At 39.2% G+C, this 19,745-nt stretch overlaps 1 protein-coding gene and 1 pseudogene across 1 annotated transcript in view; one reads left to right on the plus strand and one right to left on the minus strand.

The window, feature by feature from the left end:
* ACER3 (alkaline ceramidase 3) overlaps positions 1–19,745 on the plus strand; it is a 140,196-nt gene that overhangs the window by 91,520 nt on the left and 28,931 nt on the right. Inside the window, exons 3-6 of the mRNA XM_090267783.1 lie at positions 2,045–2,097; positions 7,820–7,872; positions 9,871–9,952; positions 12,354–12,389. Of these exons, the coding sequence (XP_090123909.1) occupies positions 2,045–2,097; positions 7,820–7,872; positions 9,871–9,952; positions 12,354–12,389 (224 nt within the window). The remainder of the gene's footprint in view (positions 1–2,044; positions 2,098–7,819; positions 7,873–9,870; positions 9,953–12,353; positions 12,390–19,745) is intronic.
* Positions 18,459–18,664, minus strand: LOC150018532 (beta-defensin 1 pseudogene; annotated as a pseudogene).

Raw genomic sequence — 19,745 nt, forward strand, 5'->3', positions numbered from 1 at the left:
CAATGTGTCTTGGTGTGGTCCTCTTTGGGTCTAGCTTGTTTGGGACTCCGTGCTTCCTGGACTTGTATGTCTATTTCCTTTACCAAAGTAGGGAAGTTTTCCTTCATTATTTTTCACATAAGTTTTCAGTTTCTTGTTCTTCCTCTTTTCCTTCTGTCACCCCTATGATTCGGATGTTGGCACGTTAAAAGTTGTCCCAGAGGTTCGTAAGCCTCTCCTTGTTTTTTTAAATTCTTATTTCCTCCTTCTGTACTGGTTGACTGTTTATTTCTTGTCTGTCAAGTCTGTGAGCATCATTATCACTAGTGCTTTACTGTGCATCTATTAGGTTGGCTATCTCCTCATCACTTAGTTCTCCCACTAGAACCTTGATCTGCTTCCTCTTTTGGGCCATACTTCTGTTTCCTCAACTTGACAGTCTCCTGTGTTTGCCTCTGTGTCTTAGGTAGAGATGTTGCGCCTGTCTGGATGAATATTTCTTCTTTATTTCTTCGTTTGTTGGACTTTTCATACAGTTCGATTTCCTGGTACTTCTGGTTGTTTTTATAGTTCTGAGGTAGTTTTATTCCTTCTTAGTTATGAAGGGAGATGCATCGTGTCTTTCTATGCCTCCATCTTGGCCAGCCTCTCTCTTGTACAAATCATTTGGTGACACCGCACTTACCATGTTCGTTGGGCTAACTCCTGTACATCTTTAAGGCTGACTCTCCGGATATCTACAGGCTGACTTTCTTTGTAAGTGCCCCTCTTCTGTGCTTCCATGGTACTCTATGCATATCTCCTTATCATATCTCGTTGTACTGGCCTTTTCTATTTATCAGCTGTACCCTCCATTAGACTATATGCTTCATTAAGGCCAAGGACTGGCCCTTATCTTAGTAACTCAGCATCTGTAACTGACTGGCAGATTGGAGGTGCTCAGTAAATAAATGCTTGTTGACTGAACCTAATGAATCACACTAAAAGCTCAATTATCATATGTGATAGGGGCTGATATTTGATCAGTTTAATTTTAAAAAGTCAAAACATATAATTATTGTAAATATATATATACACCCATCTTCAAGGTTTAATTTAATTAAAACATAGTTGTATCATCTTTGACATGGGACATGGCCTTTGAATATAGGATTCTAATTATAGTTCTACTTAACCTTTTAAAAAGCAAACAACAAATTTTTTATACCCTAAACTGAAAGCAGTTTTTTCAAAATAGACACATTTGGAAAGAACTTTGAGACATGTATACAAAATCTTAGATTTTTATTATTTTTCCTAATCTGTAATAGATATCTTACCCACACCTACTTCAACAGCAATTTTATTAGCATCTCATTTTTATTGAGTGTACTTTAAGCATTTAAAATAGTTTTTGTAGAAACAGTAGCTCTCTTTGCAGTCATAGTTCTGATAACTAAATACAGTGGCATTGATAGGTTTGGAAATGCTCTTAGTTAACGTTCATTTCAGTTATTTGGATCAGACGTGCAAAGTACTGAAGAATAGTTAAACACTTATAGCATTAAAGCTTACCCTGAACATCAGGTAATGTATTTTAAAGAAAAAATGGAGAATATTGATTAAACTAGTAAATTATGTATTGGAAGGAATTTAAGAGAACTTACACTGTATTTCTTCTTTCTATACCAAAATTTCATTCATTATAGAGCTTATACACAGTCTACTATATCCTGCTACAGATTTCATAAACTTTGTTCTTCCTAAAACTCAGTGCTTTGAGCCCCTGCTGGTGTGGCTCAGTGGGTTGGGTGTCCTCCCGCAAACTGAAAGGTTGCAGGTTCAACTCCTGGTCAGGGCACATGCCTGGGTCGTGGGTCATGTCCCTGGTTGGGGGTGTGCAAGAGGCAACTGATGGGTGTTTCTCTCCCTCTCTTTCTCTCTCCCTTCCCCTTTCTCTAAAAATTAAAAAAACAGAAAGACAGCTAGGTGCTTTTAAATGTCTTATTGTCTTCTGAAGTCATTTTGGTCGCCTCCAAAGAACTTAATGCTAATTGTTTTGTTTGTGTGTTTGTTTTAATTTCAGTGGTAGGAATGGGATCCTGGTGCTTCCACATGACTCTGAAATATGAAATGCAGGTCAGTAATGACAAAATTGACTAAATGCTTATTTCTCCTAATCCAGAGACACTTCAAATTTGAGAAAAGAGTATGTTACTAGAGGGTGATTGAGACAAGAGACTGGAAATAAAATGAGATTAGTAATCTCTGGAGTTTTTACTTCAGACCAAAGGATCCAGATTGACTAAGCAAGCATATAAGTGGTCCATGACAATTGAAGAGTATTAACTTTTTGACCACCTCTGTGTAGGTATGTACAATTTTAGAGCAGCATTAAAGAGTAGAGTCTCACAGAGACATCTTAAAAAGACATAATCAGTTCATCAAAATATTTTTATTCTTAGATGCCTGCATTTCCTCATGTTTCTCTCTTATGGTTTTAGAACTTGCAAGCATTTTTATTGTTTGCCCTTGCTCTAAGGAGACCATGTGTCTGGGTCTCAATCTTTTGACTTCTCTTTTCCCCATCACTAACCCAGAAACTTCTAGAACAGCACTATCTAGTAGAAATATAATGTAAGCTACATATGTAATTTAAAATTTTGTGTATCCACATTAATAAAAGCCACATTTAAAAATAAGTGAAATTAACTCCAGTGATGTATTTTATTTAATCCAACATCCCTAAAGTATTACTTCCACCTGTAGTTAATATAAAAATGTATTAATGAAATGCTTCAAGCCATAAAATCATATCTATATTTCATAGTTCCAGTGGATCTTAGAATAGGTTTATTTCAAGTGCTCAGTAACCACATAAGGCTATTATTAGATGGTGTTAATTCTGGAAGGATCTTATAAACAACAGTCTATGAATTACTGTAGCTATATTAAATGTATAAGAAATAATTCTCAGAATTCATTTTGATATTCAACACATATTTATAAGAAAGCATCATGTGTAATGTGCATGCCATGCTTGACTTGGATGTGTGCATCTCTATCACTGCCTTATCAGGTTATTTTATAAATATACTATGTATGTGTCTGACTTCTCTATCAAAATGTGAGTTATCTAGGAGTAGGCACTCTCTGGTTGACCTTGGTGTATCCTCTGTTTATATCACAGGGCTGCCACATAGCACAACATAAATGTTTTACGTATCAGTGTTCAAGGGTTGACATGTTGAACAATATTAGGTTTATTCTGTGTGGTCCTAGGGGCATTAAAGATAAGAAGACATCTTGCTCAGCACAGGGAAGAATGTCTGAGCTAGTAGATGGATGGCAAAGGCTGCCTTGAGAGATCATGAGTCCTCTGTCCTTGGAGATGCCCAAGTATAGGCTGAATAAACACTTTCATTAGTTCAAAATTTTGTATTTAGGTACCTGGGCAACAAGTATGCATAGGTAAAGATGATGCTGTTTTTTCCTCAAGGAGTTATTTGTCTAGGAGTGAAGATAAAATGCAGTCATAAAGGAACATACACAGTCCTATGGAAATAGAAAGAGAAACTAATTATTTAGGGTGGGAAGATCAGAGAATGGGTTTCACAGATGACTGTGACACATGTTGGAGTTGCATTGTCAACGACGAATAGGAATTTGCCAGACCAACTAGAACACACAAAGATGTGAGAGTATGGCTGGCATCCATACTGCAGGTAGTACATTATGGGTGTAGCCGTGGGATGAAGTATGTGGTCATGGTGGCGGTAGTGCTGCCAGTGCTGCCAGTAGTAATAGCTAATATGTGTTAAATTATTGAGTGCCTGCTCTGGGGCAGACATTGAACTATGTGGAGATGTGGTTTGGGAAACTAACCAGAGGACAGATTTAAGCCTCTTGGACTTTATCCTCTGTGAGCCATTAATGGATTTTGAGCAGAAGTGGGACACACTTTGATTGGCATATAAAGTTAATTGTTGGCAAGGCGGTTAGCAAGATAACACACATTTGGATGGACAAGATGGCCTTTGACCCTGAGATCTTTGATTCTGTGCTTTATCATTACTATAATACTACTTCATGGGCAAATTATACAAATGCCTTATTTTCTTCACCTTTTGGACTTCAGAGTTACGGTTTTATGTGCTCATCTAACTGGGCAGAAATGACATGACTCATTTTCCCAATGATTGAGGAGGAGGGAAGAATCATCAGTATCAAAGGACTTCTCTGTCTCTTTAATCTAAATATTAAGTGATCGTAAATATTCCTTGCAGGCTCCTTGTGTTATCTCCTTTCAGAATAAATTTGATTCAGCTACGTTACGCCATCATTTGTTATACACAATCACTGAAGTAAAGTAGGAAATGGCAGTGCTGGCTCTGGTGATCAGTAAACCATTCTGCCTGCCTGAACTTACCTTGTTGTAGCTATAGAGATATTGGGGGCCCTGTTCTGCCTTAAGTGAGTTTAAGCAAATATTGACAGTTCTGTCTTAAGCATGATTTAGAGCTTGGGTGGTATTTTATTCAGATTTATTATGTCTAGGTGGCTGCTTGGGTTCCATTTCTGATGCTACTCCTTTGCTGGCAGTTTGAGCACAGATATGCCACTTAATCTTGGCAAACCTTAGTTTTCTCATCCATCTAACAGGTCTGATAATACCTGTAAGAGTATTATGAGAATCAATTAATTGGCATATGTGGAAGTACAGTACCAGCATAGGGTCTGGTAAATAAATGTTTAATAAATAATAGTTCCTTTTTGTTTTCTTCAGCCAGTCAGAAAATCTGAAACCACGATTACTGATCCATTGTTACTGATTCATTCCTTTGAGCACTATTAAGTTATGTATGCCCTTGCGAAGGGTGACATTTTGAGCTATTACTAGCTCCTTTCTCAGTATTAATGTGTTAAATTCTTGTGGCAACTAACCAATAGCAATGCATTTGGAGATGGGGTTGAGGAAAATATTAAAGACTGGGTAAAGACACCTGGAGTGAACAGATGGCCTTCAAATAAGGGGTAAGTGTACCAAAGGATAATTTAAGATGATCAAGGTTTAATAGTAAAAGAGATTTTTAAAATTTAATCCAGCCGACAAATTTTATAAATGAAAAATAGCCCAACAACAACAAAGTGACTTGACTAAAGTTGCACAGCAAGTTAAAGACAAGATTAGGGTCTAACTTTCATTATATATTCTTTTGTTCCCTTTATTTGTTTTAGGACTATGTCTTGTATTGAGTGGGGGAGGAGTATAAATTTAGATCTTAAGTTTTTGGAAGTCTTCTCCCACACCCTTTTCATTTATTTATTAATTCAACTCATTCTTTTTTTTGCTTTCACTAACCAAAATATACAGTTATTGATAATTTTGGGGAGGGTGAAATTAAATAAAGGCAGTTTCTTAATTTTTTCCTTGTGTTTTCTGCCTTTTCCAATTATTCTGTAATGAGCATATATGCTTGATATTAGAAAATAAATGCTAGTAAAAAAATTGATTATTTAGCTCTTGTAAGTAAACATAATTTACTTATCCTAGAAAACAAACCAAAGAACAATGCTTGCTCACCTATAGCTCACCTAAAAATAGCTTACAAGTTAAGTAATAATGTAAGCCAGTTCAGACTTTATAATGTAAACAACAGATGTTCTAGTTACAAATACTACTACCTTTCTTTCTCCTTTTTTCCCTATCTTAGTGAATGAAACCATCTTACACTGAAAGCTCAAGCCAAAAACCTGTGATTCTTCTTTAATTTCTCCTACTTTCTCACCTCTATAACCACTAAATCCTCTTGATTCGACTTTCAGAATAAGTCTGGGAAACACCTACCTCTGGCATCTGTATTGCCACTACCTTAATCCATCATCTTCAACTCCGATTCCTATAATTGATGTTCCTGCTCTCCTTCTCCATCTGGAACAAAAGTACTCTTCCTACGGACCAAACTAATTGCTTTCATTCTCTGAGCAATATTTGCTAGGCTTTGTGTAAGCGCTGGGGAAGAGATATGTAAAATACAGTCTGCTCCCCCAGCATGTCACTTTGTATAGTCCAAGCTTATAAATTTGAACCATAGGCTTTGTGATCTGGCCCCTGCCTACCTCTCCAGACTCATCTCAGATCTATACCCCACCCAGCTGTGGAACTCTGTGCTCTTTTACCAGTCATAATTTTGCTAGTTATGGTTTTGAAATAAGACTATTCTACTTGTATCACCCAGATTTTAAAATCTGTTCTCTTTTAACATATGCACAGTTCAATTTAGTTCTTTAATCATAAATAAGCTGCCCACATCTGGAGTCCAGACCTTTCTTTTCTGCTACAGATTTGTATTTCTAGTTGCCTGATAGGTACTTTCTTTTTTTTGAGATTTTATTTATTTTCAGAGAGAGGAGAAAGGAGGGAGAAGGGGAGAGAAACATCGGCATGTTAAGAGATACACTGATTGGTTGCTTCTTGCACGTCTCCAGCTGGGTACCTGGCCTGGAACTCAGTCATGTGCCCTGACTGGGAATTGAACAGGTGACCTTTTGGTTGCAGGCCGGCACTCAATCCACTAAGCCACACCAGCCAGGGCCTGATAGGTACTTTCACCTCGTTGTCTTACAGGTACCTTAGACTAAACGTATTGAAAATTGCTCTTGTAATTTTCTGTTTTCAAAATCTCAGTACAGTATTCTCTCACTTATCACAGGTATTACGTTCTAGACCCCCCCCCCCCCACGATAGGTGAAAATCCGCAAAGTAGGAACCTTACATTTATTTTAGTATTTATATACATTTTAAGGCTTTATAAACCCTTCCCACACACTTATAAACCATTCCCAGTCCCTTATTAACTTTTCCCCACTTTTATAAACACTACTTATGTTCTTAAACATGTTCTTCACACTTAAACCTACATAACTTTAACAACATACATATACAGTACAGCAAAATCCTGCAATATAGCGAAAAATCCACGATAAATAATTAAATATGATATTTTTAAAAATCCTGTGATACAGTGAGGCTGCGATAAGTGAACTGCGATATAGAGAGGGACTGCTGTACTAGAAAGTCAGCATTGGCATCCCTCAATTTTGTATCAGATCAGCCACAAATCCCTGTTTATTTTACTTCCTAAATATTTCTCAAGCCTCTTCACTTATATCTATTCCCAGTTCTGCTACCTTAATTCGAGTAGCAACTTTCCTTAACCTGGACTGCTGTAACCTCTCTGCTATTTTTCCCACACCTATGCTTTCTCCCTTCAGAGCACTCTCCACACATGCGCCTGGGTTTAGGATTGGTTTAAGGATTAGCAGTAACCTGTCTAAAACACTTAGCTTAGTGTCTTGCTGTAGTTTAAGATTACTGCTAATTATTACTGCTAATAATAGTATTATTTTTTAGAGACTTATGTTACTTAGATTAATTAAATGAATTCCCTGACCATTAATATCACTTCTTATGTGTATGAGTGGACATTTTACCCATCTTAAATGCTATAGGAAAGGGGAGGAATGCAAAAGAATACTGATAAGGACCCACAGATTTCAACATGGTGAACATCATTCATTAATGGAGGTATATTACGGTTTGTGATACCAAATGATCTGAGTCCTGCATTATAATTAGGTATGTGCATTAGGACAGATGGATGGATAAGCTTGTTTGTTCAAAAACAATGAACTAAAATAAACACACTCAGTGTAAATTAGATAGCAATAAATATGTAAAAGAATTAGTAAAATATATTAGATAATGAAGTGACCATTTTAATCATGTTTTATTTTGATTTGCATGATAACTGCAGCTCTATAATATTCATGGCCTATTATTTGCCTTTGTTTCTTATAGCTATTGGATGAACTCCCAATGATTTACAGCTGTTGTATATTTGTGTACTGCATGTAAGTATTTAAGTTTAAAATTCAGCTGTTTGATATATTTTAAAATTCATATTGGTCTCAAAGTGAATTAAGTTCTATAACTTAGTTAATATTACTAAGATATTGTAATAGTGTAGATTATAATATTTGTGACCTTAATGTATAGTCTCTGGGAAATTACGATGTTGTTTATTAACTTTTGTTCTCAGTACCCTACAGCCAATTTAGGCAGACTCTTACTTAAATTTGACTTAATGTACATAATTTGCCTTTCCTTGAATTGTGAATGTACATATGTTTAAATAAATATTTTATATATTATGCCATAAAAATAGTATTTATCTACTTTGTAGCTGTAATTGATCTAGAGATACCAAGTCATCTCTAATTCTCACAGTTGTGCAAAATAAATGCATATTGTTCCCATATTAAAGATAATGAAATGAGGCACAAACAGATTTAGTAATTTGTCTAAGGATATATTAACGTAAGAAATGTCCAAGTCTGTAGAGAGGTTTTCAAAGAGTTTATTTGAGTTCAGATTGATGACATCTGCTGGGAAGCAAGATCTCAAATGCTCTGAGAATGACAGTTTTGCAGTTTCTTTGATGCATTGGGAATTAAGGAGGGGGAACTAGGGAAGATTACATGAAGGTTGGAGAAAGCAAGGCAGGGATTGGATAGTTTACAAGATTATGTGCTTTCTTAAGGGTAGTTAAGCTTATTTCAAAAGTATGTTAACCTAGATGCACAGAAACAATGGACAGTGCTTGCTTATGGCAAAGATAAACCTTTTACTAAAAAGTTATATGCCTGGTGCATCGCTACCCACCATGACCTGACCACTTAGGAATTTAAGATCAGATCCCCAGTGAAGTTACTTTCTGTAAGAACCCCTTTTTCGTTCACAAATATAAGCAGAACTTATGGTTACATGATGTACTTAAGGTCATGTAGTTAGTAAGTTTCTGAGCTGGAAATTGAACTACAAGTTTAATAGCTTTACCTTCTAAGTCTGTGTTCTGTTCCCTAGTGCTAATACGTAAGACATCTCTGAGCCCCTTATGTGATGGTTATCTGATTATTTTCAGCATGATCATCATTGCTAGCTCAAGAATGTCTTCTAAAGATATGTAAAATTCAGAATAGTTTAAAAAATATTTAAAAAGAGTTCTGAAACGTTTTTCTGTGAAGGGTCAGATAGTAATTATTCTTGTGGTTGTGTGCCTGTGGTCTGCTGCAGCTCTTCAGCTTTGCTGTTGTAGCATGGTAGATATGTAAACAAGTGGGTGTCACTGCATTCCCGTAAAATTTTACTTATGAAGAAACGGGCTTCGGCTGAGAGATTGCCCTTGGTCTGTAGTTTGCTACTCTGATCTAGAAAAATACTTTCAGATGAGCTCTTATTACTAAGTCATCAAGTTTCAGAATTTAAAGATAAGAGATCTTAGAAGTCATCTGGGCCACCACCTTTCTTTGCAGATAAGGAAACAGGAGTTTGGTCCAATTCCCACAGCCAGTTAATTAGTAAACTAAGAGACCTCTCCTGCTGCTTGTACTAAAACATAGGTTCAAATGTTGGATACTTAACTGATGTCCATGTTTGTTCATACTTCTTATTTACTGAATATTCTATTCTAGTGACTAAATATATGGAAGAAAGATTTTATCCCTGCACACAAGGAATTCATGGTTTGGTTAGGGAGACAGATAAGTAAAGAGACAATTATAATAGAGTGATATTTCCTATAATAGTATGCCTTAGTCCAGCTACCAAACGCCACATTTTCAGGGGAGAGCCTCTCATTGACCCCATTTAAGTAAGGTGCCTTCTCCTGGTCCCTTCAGGCATTGGATGCCATAGACAGTACAGGTTCTCTAAGATGAGAGTATGGGTGGGAGCAATGATAGGCATCACTAGACCCAGAGGCTTGTATGCAGGTGGGAAAACAGCATTTTACTTATTTTCCTAGTTGTGTATTCTAAAGCCATTTTCTTTCTTCTTTCTTTGTTTTAAAGGTTTGAGTGTTTCAAGATCAAGAACTCAGTAAACTACCATCTGCTTTTTACCTTAGTTCTATTCAGTTTAATAGTAACCACAGTAAGTCATATTTTGTCTGACAGATTAAGCGTGTGAACTAGCCATTTATGAAGCCTGGCACATTTTGCTTCCAGTGTTTACTTCGTGCTGTTCAAACCAAAATGTTTCTACACGAACTCACAGAGACTGCATTTTTTGTTTCCTGTTTAGGTGTTATTTTTCAACAAAAAGTTGAAACAACTTTTTAAACTCTGGTTAACAAATATGGGGAAAAAATCAAAATGCTAATAATGAGTAGCAATGAGAAAAAAGAAATTTTTTCTAATAACTATATTGCCTCCTATTCATTAATAAAAAGAGAGAGTGCGAGAGAGAGATTAGCTTTCCCCTGTTGAGCTGAGTATGTCTATTTTTTAACCTTTTCCTAATAAGTTGAGATAGCTTTCTTTTCCCCTCAAGTGAATTGTGTTTTGTATAGAGATACTTATTTCAACAACCTTTTATTGCAAACCTACCGTATCAGGCAATAGAAAATACAAAGATGACTAAGAAGCAGTTGCTTTGCTTGAGGAGTACATTCTAGTAGAATTGCTTCAAAAGATGATAATTACAATCGTCGTCGGCAGCCGTCCGTCTCGAGAGACGATGGTGTAGCTTCTTAAGAGTCTATCTGCACCGCCGAGAATGGCTGTGCAGTCCGACTCAGGAGTGACACGGTATCTGTCTCCTCCCGTGTTGAATCGACATCTTGCGATGACGCTGGAGTGTCCTCTCCAGTGAAGCTGAAGCTACAGAGCCTGGGCGGGGTGATAGGAGGGTCTGCTGTTGCCCATGCAGCAGACCCCCCCTCTCTTCGCAGCTGAAGGATCCAAGGGAAAGATGGAGTCAATACAGCTTGGCTTCAGGTGCGCCGGAGGAGTTGCCGGTGTTGACTACAACATCAAACCGCCTTAGGGACTCCGGCTCCGGATTTTCTGTCGGGGTTTACTCCCTTAGCCTTTCCCCTGAAGAGGTATGCCGCAAGGCAGCGGAGGTTTTTTGGAGTCAGAGTTTTCCTTCTCTGATGTGCCCTGACTGGAAGATCGAACCAGCGACACTTAGCTCGCAGGCCGACGCTCAATCCACTGAGCCAAACCAGCCAGGGTGATAATTATAATAATAGAGGCAAAACTAGTTATATAAGGATGAAATGAAGGAATATTCAAAGAAGATTGCTTGAGTGGGTCAAGGAAAGCTCCATGGAGAAGGCACTTAAGCTGAGTTTTAACTGATGATTAGAAGTTCGCCAGGCCCTTGGGCAAGAGTATGGTGAGACATTTCTAAATAGACTATATGACCTTGTCCATAAGCACAGAGCCATGTATACATGGACAATGAGGGTCCAGAGGAAGATGAGTGGTTGCTTTTGCTGAATAGAGAGAGAATCAGAAAAGGCTTCAAGGAAGAGGTGTAGCTTGAATTGAATCTTGAAACATGGGTGTTTGCCAGCAGGAGAGGTTTTCTGGACAAAGTGAAGAGCAGCATGTTTAAAGACACAGAAGCATGAATATAGCACATTTGGGGAAGCACTCTACTTCCTGGAGCCTAGAATGAAAAAGAAACAAGAAGAGAGTGGTGAAGCCAAACAGAAAGGCAGGAGTGAGGTCATGGAAGGCTTTAAAAATTGGACTCTGTCTTGTAAGTGATGGGAGTCATTTCAGGATTATGATTTGAATTTTGATTCCTCTCTACCATGCCGTTTTAAAGGTGTATGCCTGTAATGTAATAAATGCATGCAAAATCTTGAATAGGTGCTGAACTTAACCACCCACATGACACTGGAGCCTAAAACTAGGGTTTATGTAATTGGGAACACATCTAGGTGAGTGAGTTAGAGGTTTTGGGAAGCAGAAGCACAAGAGATTTGTTTTAAATGTTCTCACTTATAGAGCACCTATTATGCTAGACACTTCGACATATTTTACCTTCTTATTCCTTACCACTATTATTCCCATTATCCAGATAAGGAAAAATTAGTCTTTTGGTTGTGATGCCACTTAACACTTGCTCAAAGCATGCAGCAAGTGAGTGGCAGAGTCTGAAATTTAATTTGTGTCTCTAACTCTAAAGCCAGTGTTCTTCCTACTGTAGAAAAGGGTTGTCAGGCATAACCTCTTCAGCCATCACGAGCGTCTGGGCATCTCTGCCCCTCCTTGATGCTGAGGCAGAGGCTAGACTCATCCACAACAGTTTTGAAACATGTAGTTTACTATGGAAAAGCTAGCACTGGGGAAGACCCACCTGTAGGTACTAGCCCTCCTATGGCATACCAACTAATCTGATTAGTTTATATGACTAGAGTCAGGTCTAAGAAGCAGGACTAGGAAAGCAGGAGAGATTTGGGATTTGCAGAATTGTTGGAATAGGTTTACTTTCCCTCTCCATAATGCACTTCATTTACATGTGTTTTAATATTTTGCAGGTTTACCTTAAGGTAAAGGAGCCTGTATTCCATCAGGTAATTCTTAAAAATTATTACACATTTGATTGGTTAGCAATACTTGCCTGCCTTGTGTTTTCCTTTTCTGGTAAACACAAACACCCTAAGAAAACTCAGTGTTGAAAACAGAGGTTGCAAACTCGAGTGCCTACAGGAGCCAGCTGTAGACAACAGGAGTCTACCTGGAACAGTCAACGCCCAGGCCCACCTGGCTGTTGGAAGTCAGTAATGCAGGTGCAGCATTGCTCTCATAAGCAGAAAACAAAACAAAACAGGAAGCCTATGCACATACATATATAAAGTCTTTTTCTATGACATTCTTTTCTAGGAAAGATAGACTGAAAAGTCCTTAAATATTTTCCCCCAATATATAGTTTAATAAGTTTTTTGAGGTGGAAGTTTATTTAAACTGAGGGGAGCAAACACAAGAAACTTTGCTGTAGGAAATAATGATTTAAATGCATCCCATAATAAAACCAGAATGAGATAAAGCAGCAGACCCTAACTAAAGAGAGCTGTCTATTGTTTATTGAGTGCTCCCATGTGCCTGGCACTGTGCTCATTACTACACAGACTAATCTCCCCAGCAGTCCTGCAGATTAAGGTTATTGTCCACGTTATAAGGAAAATGAGCTCAGAAATATTAATTTGCCCCAGGGTTACACAGTTATTAAGAGGCAGAGCCAGGGGGACTGTAATCTGGATTTGTTTGACTCCTGTCACCATTTTTTTAAACAAACTAGCAAATAAAAATAAATAAATAAGCACACATTTCAGGATTATCAGAGGCCTTGTAGTTTTAGAATATTCTGTACTTATATAATAAGTAAATGTTTCTGTAACTTTAATTTACTTTTAAAACAGATAGACTACATACATTTATTTTTTAATTTTTTTAAGAGAGAGACAGGAAGTGGGAGGGAAGGAGAGAGAGAAAGAGAGAGAGAGAAAGATTGAGATTTGTTGTTCAACTTATTTATGCATTCATTGGTTCATTCTTGTTCGTGACTTGACTGGGGATCAAACCTGTAACCTTTGCATATCAGGACAATGCTCTTAACCAACTGAGATACCTGGCTAGGGCTGAAATCTGTTTTTTTAAATAAATTCCAAAACCACATTATTGTGCCTTGCTTTTCTACAGGCCAGCTGAATGTAGACACACTAAAGTTGATATTACAGGAGAGGACACCCTCAACTCACTTCACTGTTAATTATAGTTTAAAGTGATGTCATTATTTAGAAAGATTATTGATGCGGTGTAAAAAATCAAGTAAGTTTATTAAAAAAATAGCTCAGTTTTTATACATATTTTGTTTGCCTTTATAAGAAAGAAAACTCAACCACAAAAAAATAAAATTGGAAATCTGAGGTTAATTTTTGTAACTTTGACCATCACTTTTGCATTTTGTGTTTAAACCCTATTTGACGTTGTATTTACATAATAAAAGTAATTAGCTATTCATATAATTTCCTATGCTGCAATTTTCTTGTGTCTTTCCAGTAATAAATATATTCTTACCTGTGTAGAATGGTAATGTTTGCTGATAGGAAGGGAAGCAGAATGAAAGCTTATAACTATGACTTTTATCCTAGGCTTAGAAATTTAAAATTAGGATAGAGGAGTGAAGAAGTATGGGAATGCTAGGGTGAAGTGGATGAGCAACCTGAAGGTAGAACACGTTCATTCATTTAGCAGATATCCACCATGTATCTTCTCAGTACCAAATTCTGAGGTGGAAGTTGGGATTAAAGAGGAATTAAAGTAAGATTTTAAAGTCAGGCAGACTTGAATTTCAATCTAGTCACTTCTCTTATTAGCTGTATACCCTGGACAAGTTACTGAACTTTGAGCTTTTTAAGTGCCAGGTGCTATACTAGGCACAGGAAATATATTAGTAAATGAAATAAAGAGGTTCCTGCTCTTAAAGAGCTTATTATACAACCTAAAATTGGTATAAAAATCTCCTAAAGTTATCTGTGGATTACATGAGATAACACATATAAAAAACCCTTAGCACATAGTCGTCGTTGGCAGCCGTCCGTCTCGAGAGACGATGGTGTAGCTTCTTAAGAGTCTATCTGCACCGCCAAGAATGGTTGTGCAGTCCGACTCGGGAGTGACACGGTATCTGTCTCCTCCCGTGTTGAATCGACATCTTGCGATGACGCTGGAGTGTCCTCTCCAGTGAAGCTGAAGCTACAGAGCCTGGGCAGGGTGATATGGAGGGTCTGCTGTTGCCCATGCAGCAGACCCCCCCTCTCTTCGCAGCTGAAGGGTCCAAGGGAAAGACTGAGTCAATACAGCTTGGCTTCAGGTGCGCCGCAGGAGTTGCCGGTGTTGACTACAACGTCAAACCGCCTTAGGGACTCCGGCTCCGGATTTTCTGTCGGGGTTTACTCCCTTAGCCTTTCCCCTGAAGAGGTATGCCGCAAGGCAGTGGAGGTTTTTTGGAGTCAGAGTTTTCCTTCTCTGATGTGCCCTGACTGGAAGATCGAACCAGCGACACTTAGCTCGCAGGCCGACGCTCAATCCACTGAGCCAAACTAGCCAGGACTAGCACATAGTAAACACTCAGTAAACAGTAATATTGATATACTAAGGCAAATAACATATGGCTGCAGGTCTCAAGGTGCTCACTACCTGGTCAGGAAAATAGACTTGTAAAAACATTTGTAGTATATGTGTCTCATAATAAATATGTAAAAGCAGTGCTAACGTAAAGAAGGACACAGTCTGTCTGCTTAGATGATTCAAGAAAGGGCATGTAGCTAAGTTATTATTTATTCTAGTGTTAAAAAACAAAGGTATTGCTTTTAAAAGATAATTGCATTTTCTGAGATGTTTCTATTTGTCAAAGTTTGGAGTATTGCTTTTATTCTTTCATCTAGCTGTTGATGTTACTTTTTTTAAATTATATTAAGTTGTTACAGAAGCTCCAATTTTTCCCCCCTTTTCTCCCCTCTGCCCAGTACCCCTCTTCCCTCCAGCAATCACACCCCCTTAGTTCATGTCCATGGGTCATGCATATAAGTTCTTTGGCTTTACCTTTTCTTATATTATTCTTAACTTACCCCTATTTTGTACCAACCGATTATGCTTCTTAATCCCTGCACTATTTCCCCATTTCTCCCTCTTCGCCCTCCCAGCTGATAACCCTCCAGACGATCCCCATACCTATGATTCTGTTCCCATTCTGGTTTGCTTAGTTGGATTTTGTTTTTATTTTCTGGATTCAGTTGTTGATAGTTGTGAGTTTGTTGTCATTTCAGTGTTCATAGTTTTGATCTTCTTTCTCTTAAGTAAGTCCCTTTGACATTTCATATAATGGCTTGGTGATGATGAACTTCAGCTTCACTTTGTCTGGGAAGCACTTCATCTACCCTTCCATTCCAAATGATAGCTTTGCTGGATAGAGCAGTCTTGGTTGTAAGACCTTGCTTTTCATCACCTTGAATACTTCTTGCCAGTCCCTTTTTGCCTGCAAAGTGTCCTTTGAGAAATCAGCTGAGAGTCTTACAGGCACCCCTTCATAGGCAACTCTCCGCTTCTCTCTTGCTGCTTTTAGGATTCTCTCTTCATCTTTCACCTTTGGCATTTTAATCATGATGTTTCTTGGTGTGGTCCCCTCTGGGTCCAGCTCACCCAGACTCTCCATGCTTCCTGGACTTGTATGTCCATTCTCTTCGCAAAATTTGGGAAGTTTTCCTCCATTATTTCTTCACATAAGTTCCCAGTTTCTTGCTCTTCCTCTTCTTCGGGCACCCCTATGATTCTGATGTTGGCACCTTTAAAGTTGTCCCAGAGGTTCCCAAGCCTATCCTTATTTTTTCCAGTTCCTGTCTCCTCACTCTGCACTGGTTGACTGTTTTTTTCTTCTTTATGTTTCAAATCATAAATTTGAACCCCGGTTTCCTCCCCTTCGCCATTGATTTTGTGTGGATTTTCCTTCGTTTCACTTAGCATAGCTTTCACCACTTCTCTTATGCGTCAGCCGTACTCAAATATATCTGTCATCAAGCCTGTGAGCATTTTAATCATCAGTGTTTGGAATTCTGTGTCTGTTAGGCTGGCTGTCTCCTCATCTGTGAGGTTGATTATCTCCTTGTCGCTTAGTTCTCCCACTGGAACCCTGATCAGCTCCCTCCTTTGGGCCATACTTCTCTGTCTCCCCATCCTGACAGGCTCCTGTGTTTGTTTGCATCCGTGTCCCAGGCTGGGCTGTTGCTCCTGTTACGTTGCAAGCAGCAGAGCCTTAGGTATTCGTCGTACAGGGCAACCTGTTTCACTACGTGGTGCTGTATGTGGGGTACGGGTCTGAGAGGGAACAATGCCGCTTGCCCAGCACACACCCCTTTTCCAGGCACTTCTCCCACTTCCCTATAGGACTGGTGCCTCTCTAGCTGTTGCCCTGGCTGTCGTTTCCAGAGTGGGTGGGTCTGCAGATGGTCTAGGACTGTGGGGGCCCTTTAAACAAGCGGACTCTGCTGAGCGACCGGCAGTGTCTGCCTCCGCCCCAACCCCCACTGGTCTGCACAGTCAGAAGCAATGAGGCTTGATTTACCCTGGTGATGGGACCATGATCTGGGTGGTCTGGTGAGGAGCTGGGAATGCTCCCCAGGTGTCCCTCCTGACTTTTGAACATGTGACTGTGCTTTCTGCCAACCTGCCGCTGCCACCGCTGCTGCCACCACCACTCCTCGTCCTCTCCACCCCGGCTCCACGCCTCCTACCTATCTGGATGAGTATTTCTGTTACAGAACCCCTGGGCTGCTCCAGTTGAAAACAAACCCACGGGCTCTTTAGTTAGAGGCCCGATTGCCCGCCGCCAAAATTATAACTCTCAATACCAGAGTTTGGTGAAAAGAAAAAGAATTGTTTATTTAACAGTTATATAGATTTAGTTATTTGCGGATTTCTGTTATTAAGTCTTATGCTCTTTGAAACACCTATAAACACATATCCTTGCCTCCCCACTACCAAACCAGGCTAGTTTTAGGAAAGTCAGAGAAACCGTTTCCCTACTTTCCTAACACAGTTCAGCTTTACCAGCAGCTGCCAATCATTCAATCTGATTGGGGAGGTCCTTTCTGTGCTGTGGTGCCCTCCAGCTCTCAATGCAGAACCACCTGGATTCTCAGTCTCCTTGCAAACTGCCTTCTTCCTGCAAACCGCGTGGATCTTCTCTCCTTCTCAGAACTGCATGGCAAGAGCCTCTTAAAGCAGCCTGGAGACCCCTTCTCCAAGCCACATGGAGAAGGCCCCTTCACCAAGCCACGTGGAGGGAGCACACGAGAGAGCGAGAGAGCGAGAGCAAGCGCGAGCGCGCGAGTGAGAGTCAGAGCGCCAGAGCCAGAGCGCGAGTGAGAGCCCGAGCGTGCCAGAGAGCAAGAGTCTCAGAGTGAGAGCACGAGCGAGCGTCTGAGAGAGTCCCAGAGCGAGAGTCTGAGAGAGAGTCCGAGCCTGCCAGAGAGAGAGTTCGAGTGAGAGCTTGAGAGAGTCTGAGCGCCAGAGCCAGAGCGCGAGTGAGAGCTTGAGAGAGTCTCAGCTAAAATGTCTGCAGCTGCTTATATATCCCTGACTGCGTCATCTGACGCAGTGGGCGTTGCAAACAGTTCTGACCATTCACAGAACCTTACGTAGGCTCTGTGTGCTTTCCATACCGTCCCCTGGTTCAAGACTCCTCCCATCTGCCTGAGGCTTTGGATGCATTAAAGCCATTTTGCATAAGAAAGACAGTAGCCACCAGCCTCAGGCATGTGGAGGCATTCTAAAAAGCTGCTTACTTCTCCCCATCCCCCAGCAGCAAACTCTGGGGATTTTTGGACTCCCCTGTTTCTGTAACATTTCTTCTTTATATCTTTGTTTGTTGGACTTCCATGCAGTTTGATTTTCTGGAATTTCTGGTTATATCTAGTTTTGAGGTAGTTGTATTTCTTAGTTGTGGAGGGAGACGCAGCGTGTCTGTCTATGCCTCCATCTTGGCCAGAAGTTGAGGTTCCTTTTTTTAAAAGATCTTTTTTTAAATTAAAACAATGCTTACAAAAAGTTCTCGTGGCTTCTGGTCTCCTCCCATGGCTTCCAGCTCAGAGGCAACACTTGGCCTTCCCTTTGTAACAAGTGCCTTCAATCCCAGTATAGAATGGGTACTGGTAAAAGTGACAGGTCCCTCCCTTTTTGGCACATTGGTATTCTGGATACCTGTGGAATAGACCATAAGAAGGCCAATGCCTGGGGCCATCTGGGAGAAGGGTAGGCAGAGAGGCGGCATCAGAATGTAGAAAACCCTCATGGTGGCTGCCAGGCTGAGCCGGGATGGCAGGAGAAAGAGAAGCTACTTGGAAGCTGAGCTGACAGGCTTCTAACTTGATTTTCTTATGTACAGAAACTTAGAAAAAGTACTTTGGAATTTTTAAGTGGAAAATTGTTTTGGAGTTTGTGACAATATTTACAATAACTTTCAAGGTCTTGAAAATAATGGAAAAGGAGGGAAAAGCAATGTCTAATCTTGAGGAGCTCTGTCTTGAGAGTTTGGAATTTTGATTTCTTACCACTTTGATTTCTTGCCACTTTGTTATCCATGAATGAATTTCACTGTGCCTATACTTCAATTTTCTCATCTGTAAACTGTTCAAAGAAAGTATTATTTCATGAGGATAGTATAAAAATATAAGACAATAAAAACAAAAATAAACAATACAGTGTGATACTAAAAGTACATATTGAGTCGTAAGATGACACTCATAACTTTTCCTCTAATGATCATGGAAAGCTGAAAGGAGATATTTGAGTTGGGCCTAAAGAGATAAGTAGTGATATACTATTAAAAGGAAGGAGTTAACAAATGCTTTTAAAAGTATCTGCCTTGATGAAGATGATTGTCTTGCTAATCAGATTAGCTTCCCAGAGGGAGAAAATACTGGTAATAGTTCTACTTTACTATATTAAATATAAGGTGATCCAAACATCCCCAAAAGAGAGCCAAATGCAATTTATCTAATTTGATAGCCTTGCCAAGGGTAGAATACACAAATCACATAGCTGCCACATTCAATAGAAATATCAATATATCTTAAATAAGGAAACAAAAAAAATGAGACTAGATTAAAAGAACATTTAAGAAGTTAGAGAACTCTCTTTGAGTAGCTAATTGACAAATCAGTACTTGAATATCTCATCTAATGCTTAGATGAGATCTCATCTAATGCCTCAGAGTACTACTACTTAAAATCTTCCCGCCAAAGTAGATGTCTTCTAAAGATTGTTTCTAGACAGGACAGATCAGTATCTTATTTTATTTTATTTTTAAATTTTTGATTTATTTACTGTTTTTCTATTACAGTTGTCTTATTTTTCCCGCTCCACCCCCCGCC

Source organism: Furipterus horrens, unplaced genomic scaffold (assembly GCF_987537825.1).
Source record: "Furipterus horrens unplaced genomic scaffold, mFurHor1.1.pri manual_scaffold_2, whole genome shotgun sequence".
NCBI classification, from domain to species: domain Eukaryota; kingdom Metazoa; phylum Chordata; class Mammalia; order Chiroptera; family Furipteridae; genus Furipterus; species Furipterus horrens.